The sequence below is a fragment of the Diabrotica virgifera genome, chromosome 1, assembly GCF_917563875.1.
Source record: "Diabrotica virgifera virgifera chromosome 1, PGI_DIABVI_V3a".
In the NCBI taxonomy this organism is placed as follows: domain Eukaryota; kingdom Metazoa; phylum Arthropoda; class Insecta; order Coleoptera; family Chrysomelidae; genus Diabrotica; species Diabrotica virgifera.
This window is the reverse complement of record NC_065443.1, coordinates 192,154,599-192,178,596: the sequence shown is the minus strand read 5'-3', so window position 1 is coordinate 192,178,596 and position 23,998 is coordinate 192,154,599. Positions and strand designations below refer to the sequence as shown.

Here is a 23,998-nt window from a genome sequence, read left to right as displayed (position 1 = left end):
TTAATAATGGCTGAAGTAGTTGCTTTAGACATCGTATGAACCAAAGGAAATTTCGTGAAGTAATCAACAACTACTAAGGCATATTGAGCACCTTTATACGACCTAGGATAAGGACCAATAAGATCTAAAGAGGCAAGTTGAAAAGGAAAATCAATCCGTCGATAACTACCCATTAAACCTGGTTGAGGAAGATTTGTCGACTTGCACGTACTACAAATTTTGCATCGAGCCAGATACGCACGAACAGTCTGGCGCATCTTCGGCCAGTAATAGAGTTAAGATATACGACGGAAAGTTTTGTAGAAACCAAAATGAGCTGCAGTAGGATGGTCATGAAAAGTGGCCAAAACCTCTGCTCTATTTGCTATTGGAACGACTATCTTCCATTCAGACATTCCAGTAAGGGCATCCATGGAACTTAAAACATGCTTATACAAAACACCATTCTCAACTTTAAAATCAGGAAATTTACCTGGAACATTTTGGACATCATACAACATTTTTCGATACCAGTCGTCGGGTTGTAAAGTAGATAAATCTAACAAATTAATATCAAAAGTTCTAGAGAGTGCGTCAGCGACTACTACACCTGCAGCTTTACGATGAACAATTTTATAATCATATTGTGCCAATTTTAAAATCCACCTAGCCAGACGAGGAGATGGGTTCTTCATACTCTGTAACCACACCAAACTACTATGGTCAGTTATGACCGTAAACGAACGACCTTCAAGAAAATATCTGAAATGCTCAATACCCGTAATTATGGCTAACAACTCTTTTTCAGTTGTCGTATAATTTTTTTGGGCTTTATTGAATTTCCTGCTGGTGTAGGCTATAGGGTGTTCTTCTCCATCAACAATTTGATGGAGTACACCACCAGATGCTGTGTTTGAACAATCAGTCATTAAATAGAAAGGCTTAGTGAAATCGGGGGCTACCATAACTGGGGAATTTGTGAGAACCTCCTTGATTTTAATGAAAGCTTCATTAGCTTCCGGAGTCCACACATTATATTGACCCTTCTTCCTATTTTGAAGTAAGTCAGTAATAGGGGACAACAAGGTAGAATAAGACTTAACAAACTTTTTATAATAACCCACCATTCCTAACAATCGACGAACTTGGGTGGTATTTTTTGGCACAGGAAAATCACGAATAGCTGACACCTTGTCAGGGTCAGTATGTAGGCCATGGGAATCAACAACATATCATAAAAACTTAATAGAGTCACGACAAAAGTTGCTTTTATCTAAGTTAATCGTCAAATTTGCATCTTTTAGACGCTGAAACAACTGTTGCAATACAGAGATATGAGTTTCGAAATCAGGAGTCATGACTAGAATATCATCAAGATAATATTGACAAATGGATCTAAAGCAGGGCCTATTACCAAATCCATTAATCTACACATAGTCTGGGGAGCAGACACCAGATCAAAAGACATTGTAGTAAACTGGTACAATCCTTTGCCACTTACTGCAAAAGCAGTAAGCTTCTTACTCTCTTCGCTTAAGAGAATCTGGAGAAATGCCTTCTTTAAGTCGATGGATGAAATGTATTTAGCATTTTGTAGCTTAGTGAGGATGATATCTATACGAGGTATAGGATAAGCATCCCTATTCATCGTTATGCTGTTAAGTTTACGTCCGTCGAAACAGACACGAAAAGTCCCATTCTTCTTCTTCGTCAACCACAATGAACTACAAAAACTAGACGAGCTCTGCTCAATAATACCAAGCTTAAGCATTTCATCCACCTCCTTAACTAAGCTTTCATGCCAGGCTTGAGGCAATGGATACTGGTATTGTCTCAAGGGCTTAGACGAACCCACATCAATGTGATGTTCGATGACATGAGTTCTGCCTAACTGATTCTTCGAAGAGATAGAAGAGAATGATTTGATGACATTATTCAACTGCTCTAACTCCTGAGCATTAAGTCTACTCATATCTTTAACTGCATCAACACAAGAGATATTAAAAAAGAGGCAGATAAAGAAAATTCAGTAAAATTAAATTCACTATTAAAATTTTTCAGAAAATCTATCCCTAGAATATGGGTAATTCCACGAACATTCGCCTGTTTTGGATTACTTCGACAACGAATATTTTACTGTGCAACATAAGAAGTACGAAAGCAAATGGCGCTAATAACTATTCCAATAAACAACAATGTAATTTGCAATTTACTTTCGTTCTTCTTATTTTGCACAGTAAAATATTCGATGTCGAAATAATCCAAAACAGGCGTATGTTCGTGGAATAGGGTATAACTGAATTCTTAACAGAAGGTATAACAAAAAATGTAATCATCCTTTTACATGAACTAACAGAAATCTCATTTTTATACTGACCTAAAATCGGTTGGACTTGACCATCAGCTGTAGTCACTTGCAAACTCTCATCCATTCCTATCTTAACATTAGAATTCTGGAGAAATTCCAGACCTAAAGAACCTAAAATAGAGATATTGGACCCTGTGTCCAGTAAAGCTAAACAAAAATGTCCTAAGATAGATATTTCAAGGTATGGACGATTATCCTTGTTTTTCGAACTAATAATGAATTAATGTCAACATCAATAAGAGAAGATAAGGTACTACTTGGAGAAACTACAGAAGAATCACAAAGGACATGATCGACTAACGTCCTCTTTTCGGTTGGTATCTGCCGTTCTGTGGTCTTTTGTCTTTCGGTGGGGGTTGGGATGCTTGAATGGTTGAGGCATGGGCCTCCTGACTCGAGAAACTGGTTCCTGGGTTTTGAGGATTTTCTAGAATGTTCCCTGTATTTTGGATGAGGAGTGGGAGCAAGGGGAGACGACCCCTCCCTACTGACGTTTCCCAAATAGAATTCACATTCTACCTTACGAACACCTTGATATCTACACCCATAACAAAACACACCTCTAGGTTCAGAACATTCATAATACCGATGTCTGGACCGAAGACAATTCCAACAGGTAATTCTGGAGTTAAACGTAGAGACATTATCAGACCGAGAATAATTTTGCCTAGCAGAAAAGGACGATTCCTTGTTTCTGAAATTTGACCGACTAGGGACACTAGATACAGTGTCAGAAGACCATGACAACACTTCCTTCTAACCTCTTACATTTTTCTGTAAGATCAGCAATCAAGAGAATGTCAGTGAGTGCCAGACTCGGACGATAAGACGGCAACAATTTTTTCTTAATAATTCTCACTATATGCGACTCAGACAAAGGGACCTCCAAACATTTACATAAACTCACAATTTCATTAATAAAGATGGTGACTTTCTCCTGAGGAGCTTGTTTACGTGATTTAATTCCATCCAATAAATTGCCGTCATAGTTATACCTGAACGTTAAAGTGAAAATCTAAAAAAAACACAATCACTGAAACCACCAAGATAAAAACCGAAAGTTAAAGGAGATATTTTCAAAGCCAAAAATGTAAAAGAGGCTCCACGTTGGGCGCCAATTGAAACTTTTATACTCTGGGTATAGAGATTTTGAAGAAAATAACTGACGAAATAGGGGGAAAAATAAATGAGAAGAGATTTAACACAAAAAGAAGCTCAGAAGGACAAATCAAATGGGCAGAGAGACGCTAAATCTCAAGTGAGTATTCAGGCTAGCTTCAATACACCGAATATTGGCTTTAGAGATATAAAAGGAAAGATTTGGTAAGGAAATGATAGTAACTAGGAAGAAAATGAGACCTGTTAATACAAAACTTAATACAACTAGGTAAGACCACTAGAGAGAGATCGAGATAAAAGGGACGATAAAGAGAGAAGAAAATGGGCGCCAACTCGGACAGCTCAACATCTGGGGCACAATATTTGAAAGCTCACTCTACTTAACTGTAGCGAAAAAGAAAAACTAAGTTTTGGGTCCAGAATTTGTACATCTCGAGATTTTTGAAATGACGAACGACGGGAACTAAAGGACACTGGTTACAACCACCTGAATTACAAAAATACTAAATACTAAACTTGTCTTGCTATTTTATATACTAGTGATACAGACTGAAATAAAACATCAACCTTTCTAATAACAAATATGTTAACAATAACTATATTATACATATATTAACAATGTAATATATAACTCGAAACACAATAACAGTGGTAGTGGGTGGTGTAACGGTCAAACAGGACCAAAAAGCCACTAACATGCAATTAACCACTACAAACTGCGCTAAGTAAAGGTATTAATAGAAAATCCTAAGCAAAATTCCGTTGGAATAGCAAAAAGGTCTATATAAATGAGCTGGTCAGTGACTCTTTATATACTATACAAAAAAACCTACTAGACGTATTTCCTATTTAAAATCCGCGAAAAAATTTTACAACCCGATTCCCTATTAAATTTTAAGATACAATTATTTATGATTATTAAACAAGACCTGATTTTATTTATTTGATCTAACTACTACTTATATTGAATCAAAGAGGAAAAAAAACAACGACCTAAACCCTATCTATCACGAAAATATGTACTCAGTTTACCTGATTGTATGCATACAATAAGTTTACACTGCAAGCAACTATAGATTACCTAAAATATGTAAATAATAAAAGTAAACAACTTATCTTTAACTACAGTCCCTATTTAAAAATGTTGAAGTCCAATCCTGGTTAAAAATGCTGGTTGTAGTACAATCAGGTACGGTGTACTAGGTATCCATCAAAACAGAAAACAGCCAACTCTATGGACAAAGAGTGGCTAGCCATCTAACAGGTACATCATTAGGTGAGGCAAAGTCATATAAAGTTACTAAGTGACTATGTAACTAAGTGTTTAAGTGGCTAAGTGACGGAATCTAAAATAAAGTTTATCAAATTTAATTACATTATGTATTTCAATAACGGTAGCAGCACATATTGAACAGGCCCAAACAAAAACATCAAACACTAGGTTAGATATCTTGTCATGTCAAAATTTCTGAGGCCAATTTCAATGACATGATCTTGCGCGTCGAATGAACATGCGCAGAAGACAGAAGGCTGTATGATATTCGTTAATACCTTTTTATAAATATTACCTTATAAAAAAATTAAAGGAAAAGCCTAATGATAGCACATGAAATAAATTGGAATTTAAAGATGACAATAAAAACTTGGCCTTGGCTGACTGTTCCTTTGCAAATGCATAAAGGATAATATGAGCTATAATTTGGAATTTAAATTATTTCTTAATCAAAATTAATAACAACAGATAACGAACAGAACCTCTAGGATGGTGTATTGAATTTTATGACGACGAAATAATGAGAAATATATGTATTATGTACTTACTGAAACGAAGGCAGGCGCCGGTAGATCCACTTCTGTGATGTGAAGAGGTCCAAAATGATGCTTAATTTTGATTCTATAGTTTGCAAATGGTATTAGCTGACGTTTGAGTTATCGGTATTTGATTTCCATATAAAATCTCGTTTCAAATCCGCCCCTTAAAAATGAGAATAACCTCACTAGCGGCGTCTGCCCTTATCGCCGCTTCCTGACCAACTGCCGTTCAATGTTCAACCAAATCGATTCGTGTCGGTCCGATAGAATCGACAAAATCGATTTTGTCTCGATTCGATCAAATCATGCGCGGTGCCTTCTTGCTTCGTTGCGAATGCTGGGCGATTCCCAGAGGCGTCTCCAAAATGAAATTCGGAAAGGGATTTATTTAGTTAATAGCGTAACCGCTACAGCAGGAAAGAGGCAATGGAAACAAGCGAAATTGATAATATCCTAATCACCAAACAAAACAATGAAGAAAGCCTATAAACAGGTCCAAACCAAAACCACCCGTCATAAAACTACAAACAGTGAACGAAACAGGAACAATATTGAAAATTGCTGAAACCCAAAGATGTACACAGACAATAAAGTGTCCAAATCTCCAAAAACAGAAGAGAAACACTCATTCAAACAAAATACCCTGAAGATTATAGAAAATTTACCCATACCTTGGAAGATTATAACAAAGAAATCAAAATTCAGTGGATCGCCTTCCCATTAGACGAAGATATTAAGCCCAAAATGGTTATCAGAGGACTTCCCTCAAATACAAAACCTATAGACATACAAACGGAACTAACAAATAAACATGAAATAAATACAATTAACGTAACACACATGAAGTCTAGAAAGGCAGATAAAAAATCCCTGCCAATGTTTATAATTACAGTGGAAAAAGAAGACGTACCCAAAGCCAAGAAAATTACCAACCTTATGTACATGAGAGTAGTAATAGAAGGTCTAAGAAAGAGCAACGGACCAACTCAATGTTTTAATTGCCAGGGCTTCCACCACGCCCAAAATGTATGCTTCAAAGACGCTAGGTACGTTAAGTGCGGAGAAAATCACAAAAGTAAATTCTGCCAAATTCCACCAGAACAAAAAGCAAAATGTGCTAATTGGCAAGGGCAGCAGCCGGCAAGTTATAGAGGATGCCCAAAGATACCTGCCTGGGGAAGACCCAGACAAATAACAACAGAAAACAGAACACAACAACCTAAAATAAACAATAGGTAATCGTACGCCCAAATCACCAAACCAACACAAAACTCAACAACAGATTCGATCATATTAATTTCAAAAGAACAACAAAAAGGACTGGCCACGATGATAGAAGAGCTGGTCATAAAAACGGTAAGTGAAGCGTTAAAAATGTAAAAATAGCACTGAACTAAGGCACGAAACTAGGGGATACCTGAAGATAGGCTCCAGGAATTCATGCGGCATAAGAACTAATACAAACGTGCTGGACGAACTAATAAAGAGATATGAAATGGATGTCATAGCATTGCAAGAAACTAAACTAACTCATACCATCAATATCAAGTTTCCAGGATACGACATCTACAGGAACGACCATAGAGCAAATTCAGGAGGAACTGCTATTCTAGTGAGAAAAGGAATAAATCATACATTACAACATACGTCACCACTAAACACTATGGAAGCAACAACAATAAAAGTCCAGATGAGACAAGGTGAAATAAGGATCACTTCAGTATATGTAAGGCCAACAGGTCCCTTAAACGACGACGACCTGAATGCGTTCCTGAACGCCGAAGAACCGTCCATAATAATAGGAGACCTAAACGCCCGATCCCCTAACTGGAACGATAGAGCTACAAACAGACGTGGTAGAATACTGAATAATTATCTAGTGAACAACGAAGACACCATGGTGATTGGGCCCATCGAACCAACATACTTTCCTAGAAATGCTCTACCAACCCATTTAGATATAGTAGTGGCAAAAAGCCTAGGACTACAAACAGACATCCGAACCTTAAACGAAGGATCAGCAGACCACAACCCCATAGTCATAGAAAAAGGTACATGGGAAGAACATAACAAAACAACAAAGAAAAGAAAGAAAACCAAGTGGTGTAACTTCAAACGCCTAGTGAGCATAGGAATTGGGAACATTCCTACAATTGACAATCCACAAGAAATAGAGGAAAAAGTTCTAGAGCTCAAAAACATCATAAAAGAAGCACTAAGAAATAGCAATACTGAAGAAGAATATGAAATTCATATGGGAAGATTTAGAGACATAAATCAGGAAATAAAAGAAATGATAAGGGAAAAGAACAGAGCCAACAAGAGAGCCAGAAGAACAAGAAACCAGGAAGATAAAAATAGGGCAAATCGACTGAATCGACTCGTCAAACAGGCACTAATAGACCATAGAAGCCAAAAGTGGGAAAACTACATAAAAGAAATGGAGGAAAGGGGCCGAAATATGCAAGAAATATGGAGGCTCCAAAGAACTTTAAAAAACGATAGAAAACCCATTCCCCCACTACATGGAGAAAACGGGATCGTCTACACAGAAGAAGATAAAGCCGAGGTAATGAGAAGGACACTTGAAAGAGAGTGCACACTGAATTATCACCAAGACGAAGATATAGACTTTATCGATGAAGTCGAAGAAACAGAACTAGAAACGCCCGAAGAAAAAGAAGAAATAGTGTAGCAAAGAAGGATTTAACTATGAAATCTATTATGTAAAATGGAGTTAAACTATGTATATATTTATTATAAGAAAAGCGGGTATTTGCTATTACACAATTAAGTAGTCATATGCTTAACTATAAAAAACTAATAAACTAAAATACTAAAATACGTTGCATACTTTCCCAAACACAATCATATTATAAAAAAATATCCAGTGTTCTTTATAGAAATAATAACTATACCTCAATTATAAAAAGTTTTATTTATTTTTTCATGGAGTGCTTTGCACTTAGAATCGCGGAGTATCATTATCTTCTTGCATTAGCGTTTTAAATCCTTGGTTTATATCTGCTACCTCTAAAAAAGTTTGATGGCAAATGTCGAATTCCGATTTAGAAAAAAAAATTAAAAACGTATTAGAGAACTTAATACCCCAAAAAGTTAGATAAGTGACTAAGTAAGAAAAAATAAAACCCAGACTTTATATTGTGAAGTAGACCAAGTTTGGTACCAACTTTGTAAAATCCTTCGTCATTTGTCTGAATAATAACTCCAATGATGTTTCCGACCTTTGCCTTTGTCAATATCTGAAATGGGTGCAGTTAAATTATCTACAAGTTGGATGAGACTTGTTAGAAGTTGCTTTCATTTTTTTAACCTATTTTACACCATTCTCCGCTATATTTCTTCTATACGCTCTGAGCTTCGCTGGTGTCGCTCCTGGCGGATTACTAATTCAACTTTCACCGGTAATTTTTAAATTTATTATTTAATTGTTATCGCTTAATATTTACAACGCAAAAAAGTAATTAAATTGTAATCGATTTTTTTAAAGATTTTGCTAATCATTTTGACATTCTATTGATAAAATATGAATTTCTTACTTCGGATACTTTCACAATTATCGTGTAGATGGCGCTAAGATTAATTTATAATTACATTTACGGAACATTAAAAAAACTTAGATTCAGTATTTAAAACGTAAGTATATTTAAGGTAAAAATATATACCACAGCTTTGACCAACTAATATTTTTTATAATTAATGTTTTTAATTTCAATTTTAAATTAATCACTTTGACATTTATGTCAAATTTCCGGTAAACGTTTACAGACTTGCCACTACTGGCGCTCGCGAATTTGTAAATATCCCCTCTACGTACGAGCTCACAGCGTATATTTATATTTTTGAATGTCATTGTCAGACAGAGAAAGTTTTTACTAACTTCTTCAACTTTATCATTATTGTCTTCTCTGAGATTAACATTGCAATTGTTATTCTTTATTACCGTCCTTATTCTGGATTTTAGTTTTTCTTAGTTAATAATAATTTACCTAACGTTTTGGGGTATTAAGGTCTCTAATACGTTTCTAATTTTTTTTCTTGATGAGAATTCGAAATTTTGCCATTAAACATTTTTACAGATAGCAGATGTAAACTAAGGCTTTAAAATGCAAGTGAAAGAAGGTAATGATACTCCGCGATTCTAAGTGTCACCAAAGCACTCCATTGAATAATAAATAATAATTTTTATAATTGAGGTATAATTATTGTTTCTATAAAAAAAACACTGATAATTTTTTATAATATAATTTTTTGTAATAACAATTGTCTTTAGTTTGAACAAAGAATCATTATCGTTTTAACAAAAATGATTATTTTCCAATAACAGAGTATTTTATCCAGTTTATCTATTTATTTTGGCTTTGTAGGTATAATATAATGTTTAACCTAGACCGTACTAGTTTATCCTGCAAGGTCCGTAGTAAGAGGCTACAGTAGCGATCAACAGGTAGCAACAAACGCGTTCCAAGATTGCGGCTCTAATTTTGAATATTTTGTCGAGATATTTGGCACACATATTCGTAATATATAATAAAGAATGGCGATACAGAGCACAATTTCAGAAATATGTTAGTATGTGGAAATTACTCTACAACTAAATAAAATATTGAAAAAAAGGAGCCTGTACCGCTATTAAGAAGAAAAAAAAAATAAACTTTCTTCAAATAAACTTTTTTATCCCATGCCTAGATTTTGTGTAATCTTGGAACTACTAAATTTTTTTATTTCTAACAATAAATCGAACATATTATAACTAAATGACTAATCAGGCAACTTAGAGAAATTATTACTGTCATTTTGACAAAGTTGCGTCAGATTTTCTCTAATCTGTTCTGTCATCTTTATCGATATCTATTCAGTGAAGTAGTGTGTTAATTTAAGAATGCGTTTTTGTTGTTTCATAGGAAAGTAGTGTTTATTGATAGTAAATTTATTATATATTTGTTGTTGTTGTATAAGTTGTTGGCCTCTTTGAAAGAAAAGATTGTTGTTAATTGTGAGTTTTAGTTATATGTAGGTAGGTAAGTATATTTTACTTAAAAATATTTCGAATTCTAATGCGAGTATACAAAGTTTTAGGAGGATTTTTTATTCTAAAAATATTATCAATAGTTTAACAAAATGGAAAAAGTAAATCAAACGAAAAATAAAGTGAAACCTTCTAAGAAAAATTCCATTGAAAACCGTGCCAAAATTATGCGAAAATCGAAATTTTTTTCGCTTCACCAACAAAAAATGATTATTTATTATTGTTTTATTATTAGATATTTATTCATGCAAACACCTTTCTAAATACCTATCTTAACATAAAATTTTCACCCATTTTGGTTTATTTTAAGCGTCTAACTCTTAAAATAAATCTAAGAGTTAGACGCTATCTGCTGGAAAATAGGCCTGAAAATGAACTTTTCTAAAACTAAATTTATGACTAATCTGATTCCTAGCGGGCAGCTGATTATACGCGAACAAGAAGTAGAACTAGTGGAAAAGTACATTTACTTGGGTCATGAAATTAGAATTGGCAGAGATAACCAAACATGCGAAATAAAAAGAAGATTAACTCTTGCTTGGGCAGCCTACGGAGCTCTGATAGACATATTTAGGAGCAGTATACCGATCGGTTTAAAAAGACAAGTGTTTGACCAATGTGTGCTACCGGTAATGACATATGGAGCAGAGACACTGACTCTAACCAAGGCAACAGCGTCGAAAATGCGGGTTGCTCAAAGGCGCATGGAAAGATCCATGCTGGGCGTAACTCTACGGGATAAAATAAGAAATGAAGATCTCAGACAAACAACCGGTATCGCAGATGTTGTAGAACGTATCACCAGGCTCAAATGGAACTGGGCAGGACACGTCGCCAGGCTGAAAGATTCAAGATGGGCACGAAAGCTGATGGAGTGGAGACCAAGAGAAGATAAACGAAGTAGAGGAAGGCCGCCTACACGATGGGCAGATGATATCAGGCGGATTAGTAAAAACTGGCAAAAATCAGCACAAAACCGTGAAGTGTGGAAACAATTGAGGGAGACCTATGTCCAGCAGTGGACGTGAATTGGTTGGATGATGATGATGATGATTGGTTTATTTTTATAAATATCTATTTACTAATAATAAAATCGTTTTCTATTACTTCCATTTAGCGCAAATATGATATTGTCAAAATATTAATCTTAGATAATGTCAAAGATTACCACTGTTGCCAAAGTTTATGATACTATCTCCCGAAGTTATATTTTGTTGCTACCTATTGATCGCTACTGTTTATTCTTAATATCAGGCCACAAACCGCATTCAGGACAAACTAGTTTGGCTTGGGCCAAACTAGCTTATCCTGAAATCGGGTTTTTGGCCGGTGTATTAAACATCTATATTTCATATTAGATATGCAAATTTTTCGTGCTAGTGTTTATTATTTACAAGGATATAAAGAATATCAATAATTCTGAACAAAGTTAATATTAGAATATTTATTCGACTAAAAGCACACATGATAAAACTGTTTTATTGAACTTAAGGTGAAGTTTCTTTTAAAAATTGTACGGCTACTATAACATAGGAGGTGATGCTACCAATGATAAATCCCATCATGGTTGAATTAGCCACAAAAAATCCCGATGCCGAGAGACACGGTTTTCTGTGAGCTGCTTGTTGAATTAAGAAATTAAGCTCTTCTTTGATAGCATCTACGTTGTATTGCGGGTTGTTGTCTAAGGTGTTGATAATGCCATAGCATACAGTGATCGTTCTGTTCGCTTCCCGTGATAAGTTCTCGCCAGCTGATGCTAGGGCCATTATTTTTATCTGAAAAGGATAAAAACCGTTATATAAAATATACATACAATATACATAATAAACAACATGTTTAGATATGTATATAAAGTCACAAAATAGTAAATGGCTTTTAATGTAAAAATTGTTAAATTTAAATTTAGAGAAAGCCGGAAAAATGGTTTACAATATACATATAAATCACACGGATGTTTCGAAGTGTAAAAACGATCAAAATAGCATATTATGCAACGAGCATTTAATGATGGTCATGATGAAGCGAGTATGAGAGATACGAAGTATCCCGAGTATGATCATGAGTATATGAGTATATAAGTATCATGAGTATAATCTGAAACAAAGTGCCGGGAAAAATTGGCTACAAGTAGCGTACAACAAAAAACAATGGAAAGGAAGACTTGAAGAGGCTTATGTTCAGAGGTGGACGTGAATGGCTAGACGAAGAAGAAGAAGAAGATGATGAGGGATACGAAACGAGCCGCCTAGCGGCGGGTATCGTATAGAGTACCAGCTTCATAATGATAATTAAATGCAAGTTGTGATGATTTTTTCTATAATCATCCACAACAAAAAATATAGGGTAACGGGTACAGTTGTTGGCCGGTCACTAGTGATTGGCCACTTTCACAAAAATCCGAAATATTTAGATTTTCAGAAAGTATAAGGAAATAAATGTATTTGCATTGCAATTCGGCAACATTGCTATATATTTGGTGTAGCCATTATCTCTCTCAGTTAATATTGTCTAGTTGTGACGGCGTGTGTTGTTCGAAGCTTAACAGGTGCATGCAGTTTTAAGAGTTTTTTAAAGAATTTGTTAAGGAAGGCAATTCATGAGGTGAGTTATCTTGGCTAATAATATTGTGTATCTGCTTATATTAATGTTTTGTGGCGATTTAGTGGGGTATATCTTACATTATCGGTGGTTTTAATAGTAAGGTTATAATTTTTTGGCGGTAAATTTTAGTGGCCAAGCACTGTATCTTAAATATTTCCGCGTTATAATGATTGGCCTACCGGCCAATTACTGTACCTACTTTAAATTAAAATATTTAATATAATTTAGGCTCTTTTAGCTTAGTTTGGTCCAACACAATATATTTCAAGCATTTTTTCTTATTTTTTATAGCAATAACCAGTGGTTGGCCGACTGCCAATCACTAAACCACAGGGTGGCCAATAACTGTAATGTGCAATAAGAATATATTTTTTGTCCCGATTTGTTTTTCTAAAATTACAATTATTTTAGTTTTTATAAAATTAGTGCCAATGCGGGCAATCTGAATCAAATTTGAAACGTCCGTATTGTAGCTAACATTATTAGATACTATTAAATGATTTTTATTTTTAGAATAAAAAATGCCAAATATCCGGAAAGATAAAACGTATCACAAAAAATATACAGAACAAGATCTTCAGTCTGCTTTTCAGGCCATAAAAAATGGCATGAGCCAACGGAAAGCCGCTGAACAATTTAATGTGCCAAGAACAACACTGCAGTTTAGAGCAAGCGAAAAATTTAATGAAAAAATTACCCTTGGTCCCAATCCTATTCTTTCTTTGGAGGAAGAGAATCGTTTAAAGAATTGGATCGTAACATGCCAAGACAAAGGTTTTCCAGTAAGAGTGGAAGATATACAAGACTCGGTTAAAGGTTTCCTTGACGAAAATCCACGAGCTAATCCTTTTACTGACAATCGGCCCGGAAGAGGTTGGTATAGATCCTTTTTAAAGCGACATCCAGATTTAAGCGAGCGAACTCCAGAAGCGGTAACAGCAGCAAGTTCAGTTGTGTCTGAAAAAGATATAAGAAAATGGTTCACCGGTGTTCAAGAATATTTGCATCGTAAAGGTTACATTGATATTCTTCAAGACCCTTCACGTGTTTTAAATGGGGATGAAACCTGCTTCCTCCTGTGTCCCAAAAATAAACGAGTGTTGGCTGTAAAGGGAAGCAAAAATGTATATCAAATAGATCATCACTCCAAAGTTAATTTGACGGTTATGTTTACGTTTGCAGCGTCTGGGGAAATAACAGCACCGATGATTATTTACCCATACAAACGACTTCCTAGCAATGTTATAAATTCAGTTCCTCGAGAATGGGGCATAGGCTGTAGCGATACGGGATGGATGAAGAATGAAAACTTCTATGAATACATAGGAAACGTCTTATATAAGTACCTAGTTGCAAAAAACACTAAATTTCCAGTCATTTTGTTCGTTGATGGACATAAAACTCACTTAACCATTCAAACCAGTGAATTATGTTCAAAGTTACAAATTATTTTAGTGGCATTATATCCCAATGCGACCAGAATTATACAGCCTGCAGATGTTGCTGCATTTAAACCATTAAAGGCAAATTGGAACCGGGCAGTATTAAAGTTCAGACGAGAAAACCCAAACTCAGTAGTCACCAAAGAGAATTTTGCATTAGTATTAAGCACAGCCATTAGTCAATTAAAATCAGATTCCATAATTAATGGCTTTCAAGCATCTGGATTGTATCCATGGAACCCTGAGGCAATAGACTATTCCAAATGTTTAGGAAAGAACAAAGACCCAAATAAAGGTATTAATCACACTAGTTCAATGACAAAATCAATAACATATGAAGATTTTGTACACACAGTTGGAGCCGAGAAAATACTAGAATTTCAAAGTTTGGATAATTCAGAAGAACTAAATGGAGATTCAAAATTGCTGTTTAATATATTTAATTTATTTAAAAATACCGTAGATATACACACAATTCAGACTACAGAGACAGGTGTTACCAGAGATGATATACAAGATATCATCACAGAAACTCATATATCTTCAGATTTTACACTTAAACCTGCAGGTGGCAATGAAATTATATGCAACATACAAGATATTCCTGTTATTACAGAAGACAATCTACTTTCTGATTTTCTAGTTCAACTTCCCGAAAACGGTGATATTACATATAATTTAAAAGATACTATTGTCACAAAAGATACAATGATTTTAGATATTCAATCGACATCCGATAATCTGCCTTCAGTAAATCAAGACAACTCATTATGTAAAGAAATTGACACCTCAATTGACAAGTTCTTTTTTTGGCCAAAAACCCCAGAAAGAAAGGGTAAAAAGCAAACAGAAAGGTTGCCTTTCGTGCTCACTTCGTCAGATCGTCAAAATGCAGAGAGGCGTAAAATTGAAGAGAAATAAGAACAAGAAAAAATAAAATTAGAACGAAAACAAAAGCGAATTGACGCAAAAGTCAACAATAAAGGTAAACAAAATAAAGCAACCAAGAAGAAAGTAATAAAAAAAATTGCCACAAGAGCCAATTCCGAGAACAAAAAATGTCAAAATGTTGTGAAGAATAAAGAAAATGTTACACTAAGTACAGGAGATATTGTAGATACAAATACTTTTAAAGCAGACACAATTCTTGATCATACAATTAAAAGCACTACTTTGGGAAGTGGAGTTAGAGTACATATACCAGAAGCGATTAACCTCAAAGAAAACCACGAACTGTCACGGAAACAATTTCCTGATTCCGTAGAGGAAAACGCTATTCCGCCCTCAATTGATAACGTATCTTTTGATGTCTCCAACAATAAAAATTCATCAAATTTGAGGAATAGTTCCCAAAGCAAATGTACAATTTTGGAAACCAGCAAAGAAAAACGTGCTGGTGAGTCGGCTAAAAGAAAGTTGTTTTTCGAAACAGAGGGATATCCGGAACATAAAAAATACAAATTCTCTCAGATATATTGGTGAAACAATCAGACAACACCAACATACCTGTAAATAATAGTCTTTTGTTTACAGGATTGTGCTATTCTTGTTCCTATAACATTTCTAAATCAAAAGTTGGAATAAAATGTGTATTTTGTGTCAGAGGCTACCATATTGGTAGTTGTGTTAATAAACAACAAGAAATTGAAAATCTAAATAGTTTTGTGTGCCCTAACTGCACAAACAAAAAAAGAAAATTAGGAATTTTATGAGTGGCCAATAACTAATTCTATATGCCAATAACTATGTTTGCATGGCCAATAACTGTGTAATTTTGTATGTTTTTAAATTTGGTTTATTTTTTATATACATTATAATTTTTTATTAAAATAACCTGAGTTTTTATAAAATTTGATGTTTTATTATTATTAAAAAACCCTTACAAAATATTTCACTTTAAAATATAAAAATTTACAATTTTAATTCAATTTGAAATCCCTTAAGTGGCCAATCACTGTACCCGTTACTCTATTCACTTTTATTAATTTTGTAACGCAAACCAATTAAGTAGTTTGTCAGTTTGACAGTTTGTTTACATGTTGAGAACTGTCAAAAGGTATGTATTTGTCATTGGTCACGGCGCGTGTGCTACCTTTTTCGCGAATGCCATATCGCGATTCTGTTGGTTAAAAATCTGTATCATAATATAGTTATTTTGAAACAGTTCGGGAAGTATGCTTTTTGCAAACGCACGCGATATTTAGAGCACGAGCGACAACGGAGCGAGTGCTATACATCGCGTAAGTTCGCAAAAAGTTCTTCACGCACAGTTTCATACAATATTTTATCTACGATAAACAAATAAAAAAACTGTATCTCTTCGTCACTGGAATTCATTTCTATTCTACAATTTTTAGAACTTTGACATTTAAAAATCCTAACTACTTTCAAACTACAAAACTGTCAAAAATTTTGTTGTAAGTCATTGCTCATATTGTCATCACCATAACAACGTGAAAGTTAAGGATATTTGATTATATGAAAGTGTGCCAAAAAACCCATTGTAAGTGTGCGAAAAAGTTAATCCCATTTAAAATACATTGTTACTTCACGCACACTTTAAACGCTTCACGCACTGCTATCTATAATGACAGTTTTCACAAACTAAAAACTTATACATAATATGACATAGAGTAGATAATAGTTATTTATGATATAAGTGTTAAAAGTACACGTTTAAGGCACGCATGTGAAAGTTTGCAGAATGAGCGATAGCGAGTTCTGCAATTCACATGAGTGCCTTAAAAATGTACTTTTTAACACGCATATCATACAATATTTTTTCTACAAACCTAATTACAGGACAATATCTACAAAAACTTTTACTTGAACTTGACTGACATTCCATTTTTATATATATTTTTTTGACATTACATCAAAATTGTCTATACGGTCAATATGAACTGCAGTGCCTTAAAAATATTTTAAAGCACTAGTGTCTTAAAGTAGCATTTTTAACACGGTTATAGAAAAAGTTCATTATGACACAGGTAGTAAAATCGTAATTGATATATTATAGTATGAGAATAGAAAATAGGTATTTTCCTAACAAGTGCAGAAAGTCATAATTTTCCGCATGCGACAGCAGTTTGCCGAACGACGCAAAGCGGGAGTTCGGCAAGAAGTCGAGTGCGGAAAAGAGATTTTCTGCAAGAGTTAGGAACAATATTTTTTCTACGAGTCTTTAAAAAATTGGAAAGAAATCCTTTGTAAAAGGTATAAAATTTTTTTATTAAAAATCCCTTAAAAGGGCTACATCACAACAAAACGTTTTCGATTTTTATAAAAAATCATCATCAGTGTTCGATCTAAAAATAAGTATAACCGATTTAATAAATATAAAGTTATTATTTAAATTTTGACAAAGGTTAGAGCAAGTTGGTTATACTTACAAACTGGATGCTAGCTGAGCCACAAAAGAAAAATATCTGGGTAAAAACCCTTTACATAAAATATAGATGCCTTAAAAGTGCATACTTCAATAAAAAGGCCTGTGATGGTCACATGGCAAACAGGATAATGCCCTAAGGTAAGGTATACAGGTTTCCCAACACGTGGGATCCAAATTGAGTTGATCACATTTCAATGACTTAATGGCAACTGAATGCGAAATGAGTGATGTTTCTGAAAGGTGTCAAAAGACAGATGGACAACGCGACGTGGAATTTACCCTGTATTACGACAGCCAACTAATTGTTAGTAAAATATTTAATGAAAATTTACATAGTAATAACAAACATCAACAAAGTTGTGGCTATAATTACATTTAAGTAAGTACCTTGAATATGTAAGATGAACGTAAAGTATGAAATGATTTTTATAATGAGAAATAGCCAGAATATATGCAGCCATCTATACATGTTCCTATTCAAATTGAAGTAAGTCCAACTGTGCTGTTGAAAATTTGATTTACTATGAATTAAAAGGAGCGTTTGATTTAATTGTACCAATGGCAGAGTAAATTAGAGAGTCTGTGGTAAATGGAAGTCTGATATTAAAGTAGTGTTGAAATTAAGATAAGTTGTATGAGTCACAGGAGGAAACTGATATGATATAATGATATGTGAATTAATTGGTTAAGGTACCTGAGTGTTGATATTGGAAGTGAAGAAGAATATCAATTGAACTAATAACCTGGCAAAAGTATGAGGTCCTTTTATGTAACATAAGCATCTAGGACTAAACATGTTTATGAAATAGGGATTTTTCTATTTTTTATTTTTATACCAAGTTATGGTTTGAAGACTTCAAACCATCCAATGTCACATAAATACTCTGCCTTCCACAGCTACATACACCGTCTAGAAACCATCCCCCTATCTCAATCTAACTACACTAAAGAACTCAACACTATCAAACAAATTGCTTTCAATAACGGTTACGAACCAAACCTTATAACCAAACTCCTTCATAAGAGACAACTGAGGGTTCTGAGGGAGGCTGCGTTTCCCAGGGATCTGACCACCAGACCCATTTATGCTTCATTACCTTTCCATCAAGAGAGCCTTTCCGGTGATATCAGTAATATTATCAAGAGATCAGTTGAAAACATACACATCTCTTTTAAAGTTTCCAATAATTTAGGACAATGTCTTTCCAACTCCAAAGACCCTATCAACTACATGAATCGTAGTGGGGTTTATAAACTTCAATGCTCTGACTGTGATGCTACGTACATAGGAAGAACTTGTAGGTCACTAGCATCTCGTTCCTTTGAACACACAAAAAGAGAGAACACTTCCACCTTTTCTCAACATTTAAAACAAAACAGTCATACTCTTAACATTCCGGAAAATGTTTCTCTAATACACACCATACCTCAAAAGAATTTCTTAAGACTGGACCTATACGAGGACTTGGAAATAATTAGAGAAAAGCAAAGTAGCCCTAACTGTGTTAACCGCCATGTGTCTTTCAATCGTGACTTCAATCCCTTACATCGTCAACTTTTTTCTTAACCTAAATTTCCAAACTTCTTTGCTGTTTCCAAACTCTTTTTCATTTATATTAACTTTTCCTCCATATTTACTTATTTAACAGATGACATTTCTAACATCAACTCATTATCCCTTAACTTCTACTAGTCTTCCAAAATAATCTACTTTAACTTTTTCCACAGTTTTTTACTAAATCGACCAGTCACAACTCTAACACTATTTGATCTCTTCCACCCAATTTCATAACTTATTGCCATTTGATCAGGTTTTCGTTATAGGTCCAACTAACCTTCAGAAAAATATTTATAAAAGGTTTTTATACTAATTCTTCCACTCTCTTATCCATAGGATGTGGGGTCTGGTTTCTGGGGCGCCCAGCCTTTTTCATCACACCTCATTACAGTAAACAATTCTGATATCAAATCACAAATTATTCACTACCTTCTAATTTTACACATATTGCTTGTTTTCCAATACACCTTCATACATCCATCCAGTTTTAAACATTTTCAATTCAACTCGATAACTTGGTATAAAAATAAAAAATAGAAAAAATCCCTATTTCATAAACATGTTTAGTTTATGTTACATAAAAGGACCTCATACTTTTGCCAGGTTATTAGTTCAATTGATATTCTTCTTCACTTCCAATATCAACACTCAGGTACCTTAACCAACTAATTCACATATCATTATATCATATCAGTTTCCTCCTGTGACTCATATAACTTATCTTAATTTCAACACTACTTTAATATCAGACTTCCATTTACCACAGACTCTCTAATTTACTATGCCATTGGTACAATTAAACCAAACACTCCTTTTAATTCATAGTAAATCAAATTTTCAACAGCACAGTTGGACTTAATTCAATTTGAATAGGAACATGTGTAGATGGCTGCATATATTCTGGCTATTTCTCATTATAAAAATCATTTCATACTTTACGTTCATCTTACATATTCAAGGTACTTACTTAAATGTAATTATAGCCACAACTTTGTTGATGTTTGTTATTACTATGTAAATTTTCATTAAATATTTTACTAACAATTAGTTGGCTGTCGTAATACAGGGTAAATTCCACGTCGCGTTGTCCATCTGTCTTTTGACACCTTTCAGAAACATCACTCATTTCGCATTCAGTTGCCATTAAGTCATTGAAATGTGATCAACTCAATTTGGATCCCACGTGTTGGGAAACCTGTATACCTTACCTTAGGGCATTATCCTGTTTGCCATGTGACCATCACAGGCCTTTTTATTGAAGTATGCACTTTTAAGGCATCTATATTTTATGTAAAGGGTTTTTACCCAGATATTTTTCTTTTGCGGCTCAGCTAGCATCCAGCTTGTAAGTATAACCAACTTGCTCTAACCTTTGTCAAAATTTAAATAATAACTTTATATTCATTAAATCGGTTATACTTATTTTTAGATCGAACACTGATGATGATTTTTTATAAAAATCGAAAACGTTTTGTTGTGATGAAGCCCTTTTAAGGGATTTTTAATAAAAAAGTTTTATACCTTTTACAAAGGATTTCTTTCCAATTTTGTGATTGATGGTATACAGCCAACTACAGGAAAACTTTTTCTTTTCCTTGTGGATTTCTTTAAAAAATGACCAAATCTTACTAAATTAATTTAATTAATATGAAAATACATACACAAATTAATTCTTTGACTAGGTTGTCAAAACAAAATTTTCAATATAATTAGTTAGCATGACGACGATCTTGGTTTCCATGACGATGATTCAAAGCGACTGTTTTTGTCTACCGATTTGACTTTCGAATATTACGTCAAAATAATTTTATTTCATCGAATTGTCGCGTTAATTTCATTAAAACAGGAACACAATAAGATTAAGATATTTGAAATAAAATAGTAGGTAATATCTAAATATTAGTTTATTGCATGTATTATAATTATTTTAAGGCCATGTTAAAATATCTAAACGCGTGCGGAAAAGTAAAACGCGTGCGGGAAAGTAAAACGCGTGCGGAAAAGTAAAACTTTCTAAACTAAAACGCGTGCGCGAAAGTAGACATTTTTGCACGCTCGTAGAAAAAAGATATTACGGTTGAAAATAATGTTGTTTAGGGATACCTTCATGTATGTGCAATATTTGTGAGAAAAATAAAATATGATAATAAAAAAGAGTGGCTCATGAATGCTTTTCGCATGTGTGCAGCAACTACTTTCTCACCCAACACAAAATAACTTTTATTTATAATAATATAGTTTTAGTAATAGTTTGTAATGTGTTTAGAATGAAAATTAGACATTAATGAAAAATTGCAAATTCCTCACGCGTTTTCATGTGTTCATCTATGATAAATACTGCACCGTAATAAAGGTTCCTCATATCCTGTTAAAATGGAAAATCATATCTTTATTTATGTTTCCTAGTTCTCATTATCAATGAAAATTAAAAAATGGCATTAGTGAAGTCTTCTTACAAACTTTTGTTTCATAATCCGCACTTCCCAGTCTTACATTTTTTCATTTATAGATAAACGCGCTAGCCATTATTGTGTAATAAAGAAATAATTATTAAAAACAAAACGTATCGTAAGATAAGTCCAGAGGTGTGTCAAAAATGCATATAGTCCAGGGCGCATCTGTTTTGAGATGGACGTTGAGAGGTGGCTCATATTTTTTGCAGAAATTGCTTTTAATTAACTCATATAATAATATCTGAGTTATCGTCCCGCTCAAAAAGGTCCGGAACATTGTTTAAATAATCAAAATGTCAAAAAATTAAGAAAAATTTCGATTTTTTTCTTCGTTTTTTGATTATAACTTTAAAAGTATTCACTTCCGAGAAAAGTTGTACTTAGATAAAAGTTGCCTAATTAAATTTCCTACAATATAGGATTGGTTAAAATCTTTAAAAATTGTCACTCTTGTTGTAAAATAGCAATAATTACGAAAAAACTTAAAAAATAAATATTCGCAGTTTACATTTTTCAACCATTTGTGCTACACTTAGGACCTTCATATTTTAACCAGAAAAACTTTATAATCTATTAAAACAATTCTGTAAATTTCATTAAAATCGGTTCAATACATTTTTCAAAATAAATTTTGCAATCCAGCTTTCGAAAAAAAAAATATTTTTTCGAAATGTTTCAGGACTAAAAATAAAGCAGATAGCAAGTTGAATTTATTTTTACATATAGAAGAATACTGTACCTTTTATTTGCATTTTGCAAAATTAAAATCGATTTACTACCACGGCGCGGCGTCAGGAATTTTTTAAATAAACAATAATTTTTGGTGCTACGCGCAGGACAGGTGTGTTCGATTCACACAAGTTGATTTCCATCAAAATTTCTTCCAATCTTTATCTAATATATTATTTTCTTACTCTATATTTTGTTGTATTTTAATATTTTAATTCCACATAAATCAAACTAATTTGATTATTGTTTGTGAAATATTGTTTAAAAAATTGCATATATTTAGAAATAATAAACTTTCATTCTCTAAGTTAAAATATATGAACAAAGAAAGTTTTTGCTAAAAAAGTGTTATTTCAAAGGACAGTGTATGTGTTTTTATTTTGCAATAAACAAATTTATTTGTTTACATCGCAATGTACTAAAAATTAAAATTTATCAATAATTATCAAAGGTCATTGGAATGCCCAATCAGAGCAAACGTATCCGCTGTCCTGCGCGTAGCACCAAAATTAATGTTTTTTAAAAAAATTTCTGACGCCGTGGTGGTTAACCGATTTTAATTTTGCAAATTGCAAATGAAAGGTACGGTATTCCTCTGTAAGTAACAAAGTTTCAACTTGCTATCTGCTTTATTTTCAGTCCTGCAACATTTTGAAAAAATTATTTTTTTTTGCGAAAGCTGGATTGCAAAATTTATTTTGTTCAATCGATCTCAATGAAATTTACAGTGGTGTTTTGTTATATCATAAACTTTTTTTAGTGAAATATGAAGGTCTCAACTGTAGCATAAATGGTTGAAAAACGTAAAATGCAAATACTTCTTTTTTAATGCTTTTTTTTTTTCACAATTATTGCTATTTTTAAACAAGGGTAACAACTTTTAAAATTTTAGCTAGTCCTATTTTTATACGAAATTTAATTACGCAACTTTCATGTTAGTGCAATTTTTCTTGAAAATGAACACTTGTAAAGTTATAATCAAAAAACGACGAAAAAAATCGAATTTTTCCTTAATTTTTTGATATTTTGATTATTTAAACAATGTTCCAGACCTATTTGAATAGGAGGATAACTCAAATATTATTACATGAGTTATTTTCAAGCAATTTCTGCAAAAAGATATGAGTCACCTATCAACATCTAAATGTACTAATATTTTTACAGATGCGCCCTGGTCTAATACAGCATCGTGGAACTGAAAGGAATAATCTAATTATTTCTTAAGTCGGCTACTTTAAGGACAAATCCTGAAATAGGTTGATTTTCATTTTTAAATTATGATTTTTGACAAATATATCGTACTAGTGACGTCATCCGTCTGGGCGTGATGACGTAACCGATGATTTTTTAAATGAGGATAGGATCGTGTTTTGAAAGGATATTCAATTCGCTATTCAGTATTAAAAACATTAACATAATTATTTATACAGGGTGCCCAAAAAATTTTTTTGCATTAAATTTATTTGAAACAAAAAGCAGAATGTATGTATTTT

At 33.4% G+C, this 23,998-nt stretch overlaps 1 protein-coding gene across 2 annotated transcripts in view; it reads right to left on the bottom strand.

Annotated features, from left to right (window-relative positions):
* Window positions 1-11,677: 11,677 nt before the first annotated feature.
* LOC114331466 (uncharacterized) overlaps window positions 11,678-23,998 on the bottom strand; it is a 158,924-nt gene continuing 146,603 nt past the window's right edge. Inside the window, exon 2 of one of the 2 annotated variants that reach the window (XM_050646170.1) lies at window positions 11,678-12,106. In XM_050646170.1, the coding sequence (XP_050502127.1) occupies window positions 11,816-12,106 (291 nt within the window). In that variant the 3' untranslated portion in view covers window positions 11,678-11,815. The remainder of the gene's footprint in view (window positions 12,107-23,998) is intronic. The other variant, XM_050646165.1, reaches the window with a different exon arrangement.